The 13,783-nt window shown below is 37.6% G+C and overlaps 1 protein-coding gene across 1 annotated transcript in view; it reads left to right on the top strand.

Moving 5' to 3' along the window:
* The window catches only part of LOC126475358 (jouberin-like), a 270,176-nt gene extending 256,769 nt beyond the window's left edge, over window positions 1-13,407 (top strand). Inside the window, exon 11 of the mRNA XM_050103172.1 lies at window positions 12,652-13,407. Within this exon, the coding sequence (XP_049959129.1) occupies window positions 12,652-13,339 (688 nt within the window). The 3' untranslated portion in view covers window positions 13,340-13,407. The remainder of the gene's footprint in view (window positions 1-12,651) is intronic.
* The last annotated feature ends 376 nt before the right edge of the window (window positions 13,408-13,783 follow it).

Here is a 13,783-nt window from a genome sequence, read left to right as displayed (position 1 = left end):
TTAATACATCGAGATCTTCTCTCCGGTTTTTCACATTGTGACTTTCTTACATCTTCTTCCTTATTTGCCTTTACAAATTTTCTTCCCTAGATACTCCAGCATAATCCAGTTTCTCTCAATGGTTCTCTTGTCATGTTATGCTCAGTTGCTGTGGCAACACTTGATAGCTTTTTCTCTCTTTTTCATCTCAAAATTCCTGTTTTCTTCAGCCCCTTCACACTGGTCGCCATGTTCTAATGTTTTTGTGATGACTTTCTTAATAGGCCTTCTCTTCTAAAACTGTGCTCTTTCAACAACACTGTCGGTATATTTGGACTCCATGTGCAATAACAAATTTGCACTTTCAATATAAATATTAGACTTCTTGTAAGTCACCCGTGTCATGACTCTATTGTACAGGAATCATACACGTACCTTGCCTCTAGCAAGTTCAAGGTAAAATTTACTTAAAAGTCTTCTCAACTAAAATGTTATTTTGTCACTAACAATATTCAGTTATAAAACAGCACAGAATAACACAGAAGTTCCTTGGTTCTGCCATGGGCTTGCATTACAACTTCCATGGTGCAATTGACAAGTACTTGTCGGTGCTGTTCGACCGCCGTGTCTACCGTCTTCTCACACACAAACAGGTGACACACAGTAGATAGGGTTCCTTTCTCCCACTCACATCTAAAATATCGTGTGTTCGAGATGGTAGAAGGCCAAGTGGTTCTAGAATTTACGCAGAAATTCTCGAAACACAACCGAAGCAAGTATCACTTCTCCATAGTAATAGCAAAATGTGTCAGCACTGTTAACACAAATTCGTGGCATTTTTATTCACTTCAATAGCAGCCAGCTTGACCAACTGGTAATTAATCTGGAAACAAATGTGCAAAAATTACTACATGCATTAATAAAGTCACTGAAGTTGAAGAGGAGGGAGACAAAAAGATCACTAAAATTGGTATAAAAATGCTTATATCCAAAATATTGCAACAAGTAAGACCAGGGACAATAATACAGTCCATTGTACTAGTTATTATGACTTTGACAAACCATTATAATATTTGATTTTAAACTTAAGATAAAAATCCGTATATAATTATCTCACTGTAATAAAACAGTGTAAAATGAAAACTACAGCTAATTTTGAATAGTCTTTGTGATATTTGCGATCGGCACATTAGAACTGATAGGAATTGGCTATTTTCATTCAATTTACATTTTCATTGTTGCACATTGTTATTTTTGAATTAATGCCTTCACCTATTGTTCTTACTACATTATCCATAACTGTAGTTATTGTTGTTTTTGTTGTTGCGTTGTTGTTGTTGTTGTGGTCTTCAGCTCTCCATGCTACTCTATCCTGTGCAAGCTGCTTCATCTCCCAGTACCTACTGCAACCTACATCCTTCTGAATCTGCTTGGTGTGTTCATCTCTTGGTCTCCCTCTACGATTTTTACCCTTCATGGTGCCCTCCGATACTAAATTGGTGATACCTTGATGCCTCAGAATATGTCCTACAACCGATCCCTTCTTCTAGTCAAGTTGTGCCACAAACTTCTCTTTTCCCCAATCCTATTCAACACCTCCTCATTAGTTATGTGATCTACCCATCTAATCTTCAGCATTCTTCTGTAGCACCACATTTTGAAATCTTCTATTCTCTTCTTGTCTAAACTATTTATCATCCATGTTTCACTTCCTTACATGGCTACACTCCATACAAATACTTTCAGAAACGACTTCCTGACACTTAAATCTATACTCGATGTTAACAAATATCTCTTCTTCAGAAACGATTTCCTTCCCATTGCCAGTCTACATTTTATATCCTCTCTACGTCAACCATCATCAGTTATTTTGCTCCCCAAATAGCAAAACTCCTTTACTACTTTAAGTGTCTCATTTCCTAATCTAATACCCTCAACATCACCCGACTTAATTCGACTACATTCCATTATCCTCGTTTTGCTTTTGTTGATGTTCATCTTATATCCTCCTTTCAAGACACTATCCATTCTGTTCAACTGCTCTTCCAAGTCCTTTGCTGTCTCTGACAGAATTACAATGTCATTGACGAACCTCAAAGTTTTTATTTCTTGCCCATGCATTTTAATACCTACTCCGAATTTTTCTTTTGTTTCCTTCACTGCTTGCTCAATATACAGATTGAATAACATCGGAGATAGGCTACAACCCTGTCTCACTCCCTTCCCAACCACTGCTTCCCTTTCATGTCCCTCAACTCATATAACTGCCATTTGGTTTATTACTTAATTTTAATTCCTTCTAATGGTAAATATTTTTCTTTTACCCCAAAAATTCTCTGCCTGTTTATAATAGTAGCACTGCAATGATCCTTTGTTTTGTTATTCACACATCTTCTTAGTTAGCTCTGGACTAAACTTCTAATGACAAAAATCACAGTCAGTGTTCCTATAATAATTTATAATTTATCAGTACTGGGAGTATTATTCTCCAGTTGTCAAACCATTACTTTTGGTGGTTCCAAATGGCATAGAAGCTTTAAGTACCTGATAATGGGATAATGTAATACCGAAACATGTTGTTAATATTCCACATATTTGACAACCGCTATATAAAATTCTCACTACTGATCATGAGACGTTTGTAGGATGGCTTCACAGATCTCTATGCTAATCTTGTAGTTACTAAATTTGTCTTCCTGTGCTAGCACCATTGGCTTTGTCGATTAGCCCTCTTTTTCTTTCTACCCTGAACTGTACAAAATATTATTTAGTTACATTTAATTCTTTAAGGTGGAAGGTTAACTGTCTCAGAGTCATCACTATGTTGGCTGTATTTCCTCACAGTGATTACTCCTTCTCTATTTTTCACACACTTGTAATCTCAGAAAATCTTAACTTTGTGATCTCCTCTCCTTTAACAATTGTAAGAATCACTCAGATGCAGAAAATCTTGGCCACCCTTGAGTTATGCCGTCTGCCAGAAATGTTGGTAACTGTCCCTCAATGCAGGTTGGAATGAACCCATCAAATGGCCTCCTGCAGGCTGCCTGGAACCATGCATCAGAGCCATTAGCAGCACAACATAATGTTGAATCCCCATCCTCACATGGCAAAGAACTGAAGCCCAGATTACACCAGCTAAACTTCCATGTAATCGTCCTATCAAAAATGTCCCTAAAACATCACAAATGGTCTGCTGTGTTTATCTTATGGCCGACAGGCTAAGCAAGCATGGTGGAGATATCAGTACATATGTCGGATCTGACCTCATAATTGAAGTCTTAAATGCATCGAACCCTATCAGAACAAGAAAGGATGAATTCTTGTTGACTGGGATAAGTGTACAGGGTCAGAAGTGATAAACTGATGTTGTCTACATGCCACCAAAAATCAGTTCAATGGATTACATTCATTTCAGTGTCAATGGAAACATAGAATTGTAATGGGAGATACGAACATGGAATTTTGAGAGATATCCCCTCCATATAAACCTAAGAAGATAATTTAGTCACAACAATATTTACTTCCATTACAACCCAATCACCATACAGTACACAGTCATGCTCTTATAGATGTAATCACAAAAAAAGTTTGATGAAGTAAGAGATAGAGGAAGAGAAAAGAGTCACAATAACTGCTGATTTCAACATAGATATAGCCAGTGAAGCCAACAACTCAACAAAATTCATTGATATGATTCAAATATGGGGTTTCACTGCAAATTTCACTGATTTTTCTCAAGTAAACAAAATGTCTGCAACAGGCATAGATAATACAGGGTGTCCGATAAGTCTTTCCCTGATTACATAAATTGATAACTCAGGCTAGAAGTTAGATACAAATATGAAACTGGTGTCTAATTGTTTACAAACTATCAAAGTTTTTTTCACACATCAGTAAACTTCCACATGAGTACCCTTGGTAGCACTTACCACATCTAGGCGATATTCAATTTGCATCCACACATTAGCCAACATCACTGGGGGATCGATTCGACTATGGTTATCCGTTGCCGCAGGGTTTCAAGATCTGGTACACGCGTTTGGGAGACCTTGTCCTTGACATAACCCATAAAACGAAGTCTAATGGGGTTATATCAGGAGAGCCTGAAGGCCAAACCATTGGCCCATCATGACCAATCGATTGCCCAGGAAAGGTCATATCGAGATAGGCACGGATGGCCAAACTCCAATGAGGCGGTACACCGTCTTGCTAAAACAAGACATTGGGGTGATACTGAAGCAGCTGAGTAACAGCATACAGTTGCAACATGTCCAGATACACTGCAGATGTGATGGTAGCCTCAGCGAAGAAGAATGGCCCAATAATTCAATCGTGCAATAGCGCACACCAGACATTCACCTTTGGACTGCCTCTGGTGGACTCCATGACCTCGCGCCAGGGGGTTGTGAACCTCAAATGCACACATTATGGTGATTCACTACTCCACTGACAAAAAAGGTTGTTTCATCAGAAAAAGCAATTCGTCTGAGATAACCATCATTGTCCTCAATATGAGATAGCATTTCGAAGTCATATTGACATGTACTGTCATTGGGCAACAAGGCCTGAACGATTTGCACTTTGTATGCACAAAACAATAAACGTTTGTGTAAAATGTCATGGAGAGAGCTTTTTGGCATCTGTAATTCACATTTGGCCCTGCACACTGATTTCTTCGGACTTTGCAGAAATGACTGCCTTTCAGCTTCCAACCTGTCTGCTGAGGTTCTTGGTCGACCAGACCTTGGAAGGTCAGCAACCAATCCTGTGTTCTTGAATCTCTCATACCAGGCTTTAATGCTCTTGACATTAGGTGGATTCCTTCCAAATGTTATCTGGAAGTGTCTCTGCACTGTGGTTGGTGATCGTGTCTCATGGTACCACAGGACACACTGTGCCATCTCCTGATTGGTTAACATGGCTTCTTGGGCACTGCACCTCATCCACTATTTATGTACTGTGAACCTAAAACAGAAAAAAAACTTTGATAATTGTAAACAATTTGACACAAGTTTCAGATTTGTATATTACTTCTAGCCTGAGTTATCAATTTATGTAATCAGGGAAAGACTTTTCGGACACCGTGTATTTTAATCACTTACACTTATAATGAGGCAAATAAGTTTTGTTTAGATTTAGGACTTTCTGATCATTGTACTCTGTTTATGGAGTTAACAAGAACCATAGAACATTCCTTGAAAAAAACCTACACCAAACGCCAGTTCAGTAAAGAAAATATGATCTTATTCCACCATTGATTAAATAAGGTGGAGTGGGCTATAGGTCATGCACTGAAAATTTTGCTACTTTCTTGGAAGACTTCCTACATGTTTTTAATGAAACTTTCCCCATTATTGCACATCATAAAAAAGTAGAAAATAAAGTAAAGTGCATTACTGAAGGAATAAAAATCTCTAGTGCAAGAAAAAGATGGCTACATAGGGAACTAAAACATAATAAAAGGTCCTGATTTTGTTACCTATGTAAAAAATTACAAAAATATGTTTTAAAAAATATTAAATCAAAGGCATTATGGTTAGTGATCAAAGGTGGAACAGGTGCTACAGGTAGAGGCCATGATATTTCTGAAATCAAGGTAGAGGATGATACTATTGTAAATCCTGCTCAGATTTCTGAATTATTTTATTAGTTCTTTGTAAATGAAAACAAATCAAAAATCAGTGTAGAAGATAACTCAGACAAGGTAAATTTCTTCAACAGTGAGCAATCTGATGGTGAACTTTTCAGTATATTTACCAAAACTACTGTAAAAGGTATAGAAGATATGATACTGTTGCTAAAAGGTAAAACATCAGCAAGGTGGGATGCCATACCAACAAAAGTGTTAAAAAATAATTGCACAGCCACCAACTACAATAATTAACCAGTCCCTTCAAGAAGGTTATGTTCCAGACACACTGAAGTACACTGTAGTTCAGCCACTATTAAAAAAATGCATGAAATAACATATGGGAAACTATCACCCAGCCTCTCTTCTTATATCAATATCAAAAGTGTTTGAAAAGGTAGTCACCATACGAATTGAAAATTTCATGTAAAAATTAAAAGTAAACTCAGAATATCAGTGTGGATTTCAAAAAGGCAAAACCACAATATATGGTATAAATAATTTTGTTGATAAAATTAGCTCATCTCTAGACAGCTCACTGCATACTGCAGGAATTTTTTGTGACCTATCAAAGGTCTTTGGTAGTGTGAATCATTCCTTTCTACTCTGTAAACTGAGAAAGTATAGAATCAGGGGCATGGTATTAGAACTGTTTAAGTTCTGTCTAACAACTGAAGACAAAGAGTGATTATATCATCAGAGAGAGGAACTTATACTTCAAAATGGAAAACCATTTCACATGGAGTACCCCAAGGTTCTGTCCTAGGTCCCATTCTGTTTCTGTTTTACATAAATGATTTGTCACTTAATATTGAGTGCCACTCAGTTTTATTTGCAGATTATTGAGTGCCACTCAGTTTTATTTGCAGATGTCACATCTGTAATCATTGAAAGTAACAATGTAGAGTGCTGCAACGCCCAATGTTTGACAGGTCACAGTTTGCCTATTGATGGGGGGACCAAGCTGCTAATCCAGCCCCACACGACTTGGCTCGGTCACGTACTTGCCCCATGTCTGTCGTCCGGACTCCGGACACGCGGATAACCGAGCATGACTTGTCACCGCTGACGTCTCACCTTGCCTCGCCCCAGCTCGCTGCACTGCTGTACTTTACAAATCCAACGCCTCTCTCTCTCTCTCTCTCTCTCTCTCTCTCTCTCTCTCTCTCTCTCTCTCTCACACACACACACACACACACACACACACACACACACACACGCACAAACAATGTATTTATCTCTGTATCCCTCTGTTTTAATACAAAAGTAACGTTTCCAAGAACGGGTACGTGACACAGCTAAATTCATAAAGCACTTGGAAAGTAAAATGATATTTCAATACAATCATGGATAGAAGACGAGTCTCATTTCCAAACAGAAGATATATTTTTCCTTTCATTAATAGGAAACATTAAATAAGGGCTGTCCCTGTAACTAGAAGACAACCATCTTCATAAAGAAAGCATACAAAGAACATTAAACATTTACAGACATAACTTGTCATACTTTTCACTTGTTTGCAACAGAAACAAAATTATAGTTATTGTTAAACAGCAGTAAATCACTAACGTGTTCCAGATTTAATTGGCTGCATTGATTTGTTAATAACATGATGGCTTTACTAAAGCATCTCTCACTTGTTGCTGGGATACATAAAATACATCTTGCAACTGAAGCCAGACCTGGAAGATGTGTTTCATGTCTGCTCCACCACTTTAAGATGTCATCATCATCTCCTGGGTGCATTATAATGTAGAGATCTACTTCATATTCCTTGAAACGATCTCTCTTTCTGGGTGGTGATGACACAGTTCTCGAAAGATCTATGGTAATAAACAAAAGAGACAAGTAATACAGAACTGATGTGGAAATCATCGAAACGATCCCATAACAATGAGGTGTTTTACGTTAATGAAATATTATATGAATTATAACATTCCCATTTCTCTATAATACCCTATCCACTAACTATGCAAAAACGATTATGTTAATAATTGTATGTTGTACCTGCGTAAGTGGCACACATTTGTTGCACATTGCTAAGAATTTTGTGCTTTTCATTTATTTCAAGCATATTAAGATCATGGAAAGATGGCCAAAGAAACAGCAATTTTATGTCTGGAAGTGATCACAATCTTCTCACAAACAAAAGTCAGGGCTCCATTTTTAATCCTTTGTACCTCCTTTAAAAAAATACAAATGGTTCAAATGGCTCTGAGCACTATTTGACTTAACATCTGACGTCATCTGTCTGCTAGAACTTAGAACTACTTAAACCTAACTAACCTAAGGAAATGACACACATCCATGCCCGAGGCAGGATTCGAACCTGCCACCATAGCTGTCGTGCAGTTCCAGACTGGAGCCTAGAACCGCTCAGCCACTGTTGCTGGCCTAAAAAATACTGTTAGTACACATCAATTATGCTAGTTAATTATAAATCTATCACGTATCATAATGAAACAGTGGTTTTAACTGCAGTAATTACTCACCTGAGGGTCAGTGTCATTGACACTGCAAATTTGTTGCATATTGTGAAAGCAAGGAAGAACTAACTGGATTGTCGGTTCTTTTTCGCCTTCTAATTCATCTGTGGCCTCTTTAAATGGTCTCAGAAAATGTGCAGTTTGTCCTGCAAGCTCACTATCATATCCTTGCAATCTGTAAGCGGAGTCCTTTTCTGTCAGCAAAGCAGCAGCTTTGTTGTACTGAGTGTGTAATGATTCCAGCATAGTGTACAAGCTGTTCCAGCATGTGCAGACCTCTTGTTTCAACGATGATTTCAAAGATGAGCAGGGGCCACTTTTCTTAATGTACCTTTCAATGCATTTTGCAGTATTTACTGTTGATGCGATGTTCGGGACATGATTAACAAGAAGTTATCTTCATTGAAAGTATGGCTAAGTGCTGTGTTTATATAATGAGCAGCACAAGGAATTCTTTCATGATTCCGATGTCCCCAACAGCCATCCTCTCTTCAATTTCTTTCATAACATTTACTCCCATTGTATTAACGTCCGGGTATTTTGTTGTAAATAAAACATTGTTCACAAGAGACCAATTTGTGTTAATTTAATGTGCTGTAAGTGTGAAATAGTCCACCTGATTATGCGAATCAGTCCACATATGAATTGTTGCAGCACATGTTTTACTAATAACTTCCGCAATAACAGAAGTCATTATGCTGTTTCATATTGCAACAGCTTGTTCTTTGACATGTCTGCTTATTATAGAGGGATGTGGCATGACATCTGCCATGTTTTCTCCATAATGCACACCTAGATGTATTAATTCTTGGCCTAGTTCTCCGAAACCTTCACCAGAAACAGCATTAAAAGGTTTGAAATCTTTAGCACACAGTGCAACACACTTCGCTGTAATACTATTTTTTGTTACTGCCAGTATCACTGAAGGAGCTGTATCTTTGTGAGGTTTCTTGCAACTGTGTTTCTTTAAATGAGTGGTTCCCAACTGGAAACGCAATAATGTGGAGCAGTTTATGCACGATACGTACCCAGTAGACGCACTGTTTTCGTCTACAACCAGCAGAAATGTACTCCATACTTGGCTTTTTAGACCTTCCCATTTCTTCAATGTGTAAACATTGGTTTCAATCTTAAGCCTTACTGCACTGGCTGCTTCACACTGCATGTTTACAGAGAGAGACACACCACAAATGAGAAGACCATACTGGCTGCAGTCTCACACGGATAATGACACATGTAATGTGTTTGAAGTTACATGCTATGTATTCGGTCACAGCTTCTATGCTTGGTCACTAGAACTAGTGCAGGCAGCCTATCCAGTTAGGGTGTGCTTGACCCATCTTGTATTTTGTGCTCACTTACTCGGTCATGCAGGACTCTATAACAATGCTGACCAAATTCCACAAACTGTATTAAATACTTAAGAAAAATTAGACACCTGGTTTGATTTAAATAGGTTAAAATTAAACCTGGAAAAGACTCAGTTTGTGCAGTTTAAAACAAAACAAGCAGAATTGATATTCAGGTCATTCACAGAAGCCAGGATTTTCAGGAAGCTAGCTGTGTGAATTTCCTAGGAATGCAACTAGATAAAAATCTATCATGGGGATCACATGTACAGTACCTTGCAAATAAATTAAGTAGCCTAGCATTTGCAGTGAGGATACTATACAATGCTACCAGTATGTACACAAGAAAAGTAGTATATCACAGCTACTTTGAGTCAGTAGTAAGCTACAGAATTGTATGTTGGGCTACCTCAATCCATATATGTCTAATTCTAAAGCTTCAGAAAACCATCATTAGAAATATGCACAATATAGGGCTAAGAAAATCATGTTGCCCACTCCTAAAAAATCTAAGTATATTAAGTGTTCCCTCACTATACATATATGAGCTGATTATCTTTGTACACAATAATCCTGATTTATTTGTAGCAAATCATTATCAACATGATTATAGCACCAGAAATCAAAATAATTTTATGCTGCCCACCCACCATTTACAACCTTATGCTCAAACTCCACATTATATGGATGTGAAAATTTATAACAAATTGAAAGAAAGAGAATTGCTCAGCATAAATTTAGAAACACTGAAAAAACCTTATATGAGTGCAGGTGTTACTTATTCAGTAGAAGATTTTATAAATGACAACCTGAAAATTTGAGCTGGAGAGATCAAGTACGTAGGACTGTTGATTTTTAAAAGTTTGTTACTTTTGAAGAAAAAATATTAATTGCCTAATTAATTATTCAGTATTGCATATTATATTACTGATATTATAAGCAAAACTGTAAACCAGTTTTTGTGTTTGACAAGTGTCCTGTACATTAATTCAGTGGGTTGAAATTGTATGTTACAAGACAATAAACTTCTGTTTTGTTCTATTTAAAATTTTCCTCCAGGCCTCAGAGTAATATTCCTGGCGTATGCCTCACAGCCCCTAAAGCTTAAATCAAGTTACATAATTTCTAGGAATATTAAACACACAGGTCATGATGCTGTAACAGCTGATTAATCAGAACCCTTGTGGCATCAGTTAATCAGAGTCTGTGATTGATTGCAAAATCCATGGACTTAGTAATAAAATCGCTATTTTCTATGGTAAACACAATCTTATAAGTACTATCTGTGGATGAAAATTTCCTGCTTCTTTGCTGACAACTGAATTATGTCACATGATACACAACAGGGATGCTACTCATATATATTTCAAGACAAATCTGAAACCCAAACATTACAAAAAATAAAGGAAGTTAAGCAAAAAGGTAAAGCAATGTATTCACAGTGTCAAATTCAGGCATGCTTGTTCATTTGTATGCAGCAATATGGCACCTGCAGCTATGTGGAAGAATCTCCACAGCTTGAGTATAAGAAAGACAAAATCAGAAACTGCCTTTCAGGTTATAGCTGATGAACTTATTTTCAGGTTTCAGCTGATAAACTGGATGAATTTTCTCATTGCTACTCAACTCCCTTGCAACAAGGGATTATTTCCCAAAAGAATCCCCAAATTACATTACTAACCACAAAAGTTTGCACCTAAAAGGTGTAACAGTAAATACAACAAGAAAAGCAAAAATGAGAATCTCTTCTGAAAGCAAAAGACAATGATGGTATCAGTGTAACCATAATTGAGAATGTCACTGATAGTTAAGTATCTATCTTTGCAGCATAATTAATTTCACTGATAGCTTATTACCTGTCTTAACAGCATATTTAATTTTTCTGTCATGTAGGGGACATATCTCCCTCCATGAAAAAGATGCATAGAGTGACCTATCCCTGAAATTGAAAACCCACAATCACCTTATGTTTACCAACTGTATTACCTATTGTATCCAAAGCCCTGGGATCTATTGCTGAATACTTACATGTATTCAAATGATATGGCAAATATTAACATGGTAAACACTATAGTGCAAAAACTGCACTAATTAATGTAAGTGATAACCTGAAATATGGCTTGGAAACTGTGAAGCCACAAAATTGACCCTACTATGCTTCAGAAAGTCGGAAGGTTAGTTGGTTGGCAGGGGAGTGGTGGGGAGAGGGGGTAGTGGAAAAGGAGAGAAGTAAAAAGACTGTGTGTGATGGTGGAATGAGGGCTGTATAGTGCTAGAAAGAGAACAGGGAGGCTGGATGGGCGAGGACAATGACTAATGAATGTTGAGGCCAGGAGGGTTACAGAAATGTAGGATAAATAGCAGGGAAAGTTCCCACCTGCACAATTCAGAAAAGCTAGTGTTGGTGGGAAGGATCCATATGGCACAGGCTGTGAAGGATGTCATGTTTGGCAGTGTGTTCAGCAACCAGGTGGTCCACTTGTTTCTTGGCCACAGTTGTCAGTAGCCATTCACGTGGACAAGCATCTTGTTGTTTGCCATGCCCATGTAGAATGCAACACAGTGCTTGCAGCTTAGCTTGTAGAGCTAAATAAATCAATACATAAAATAAAGTACTCCACTCTTGTTCACCTCTCTTTTCATTTCCATATCTCTTTGTTTCATTTTGGATCATCTCTCTTTCTCTGCATTTGTTCTGGGAGAGACTCCACTGCTTCCTTGTGTAGGTAACAGCCACATGTATATGTTGCATGCAAGTAGTAATTTGTAGCCTAAACTCTTTCTCCTGCTCCTGCTCCTCCTCCTCCTCCTTGATCTATTTATGTCAAGCTACTTTCCTTTTCTCACTTCTTTCTAGACTGGCTGGAGTACTGATAGATAGAAGTTGGTGTGTGTGTGTGTGTGTGTGTGTGTGTGTGTGTGTGTGTGTGTGGGTGGGTGGGTGGGTGGGTGCGCATATTGCCATTTTTTCCTGTCTGCTGCTCCATGTTGTTTCTGTTCAGTGAGAAACATTGTATCCCACTTTATTTAATGATTGATTAATGTGTTCTTTCTAGACTGGCTGGAGTACTGATAGATAGAAGTTGTGTGTGTGTGTGTGTGTGTGTGTGTGTGTGTGTGTGTGTGTGTGTGGATGATTGTGTGTGTGTGTGTGCTAAAATGATAGATAATAGTGAATGTAATTCTTATGATACTGATTTCACAGGTTTCAGTCTGCAGCATGTATTACACCTTGTGGGAGTTTAGTGTTTTGTGGCAGTGAAGATGGCACTGTTCATGTGTGGAATGCAGATACTGGTGATGAAGCAGCAATATACACGAAGCTTAAGTTTGGTGGCAGTGGAAGTTGTGCAGTCAGTTCTGTAACATATCACCCTCATGATCACATAGTGGCATTTGCATCACATAGTTCTTTCTCCCACATCCTGCTGTGTTCATTCAGTAAACAAGAACATTCCAATACATTAGGAATTCATTTCTTTAGGGACTGTAGTGCAACCCATATTACAAGAGGAGCTGATGATGAAGACAATAGTTATAATGATGATGATCCAATTCAGAGGAGCCTCACATCACTTTCTGCTTCAAAAGGAATGCGTAAATTGTCTGATTCTCTGCTGAATATGAGATTCCTAAAAAGGAATCAACAGGTGGAAAATCTTAAGTATTTACAATCACCGCCTTCTGAGGAAATTGGAGACAGCAGCGATGTAGTAGATAACACTGACACACGTTTGCTTGGCATCATACAGGAAATGGATAGAATTTTATCAAACACTTCATCAAAAGCCAGCAGCCAGTGCATTAGTTTCTCACAACTGCACAATGAAGAAAATGAAGTTCCCTCAAAAGTTTGCAGTCAACACAGTAACAAAACACACTATACCTCATAATATACCAAATCCGAGATAAAGTGATACTTTTATGAGAGGCGCATAGAAAATTTTAATCTTGTTGTAATGTGAAGTGTATATAATAAAGATTATGTTGATCTGTTTGCAAAATCTGTTGAAATTACATAAATTATTTTGAATATAAATGTGACTGATCTGTAATGACTCCTATCCATCCTGCTATCCTCGTCTCCATTATTCTTTTGATGAGTATGTACTTCTGTTTGTTACTTGTATTTGACATAAAAACTGATTTAGTTTTGGGCACACCTACAAGAACTATTTTTTCTGAGAATATCTGTGTCACTTGATTTCATTTAGTAATTAAATCAAGAGAGTAATCTGTTTAAAACTAACATCAAGTTACAGTTTCAGTTGTTTACCTATTTACCTCTTTTTGTTGTTATGGTAGGCATCTTTGTATGTATTTTTGAGCTAAAAAAA

Source organism: Schistocerca serialis, chromosome 4 (assembly GCF_023864345.2).
Source record: "Schistocerca serialis cubense isolate TAMUIC-IGC-003099 chromosome 4, iqSchSeri2.2, whole genome shotgun sequence".
NCBI lineage: Eukaryota > Metazoa > Arthropoda > Insecta > Orthoptera > Acrididae > Schistocerca > Schistocerca serialis.
This window is presented reverse-complemented; position numbering and strand designations above follow the sequence as displayed.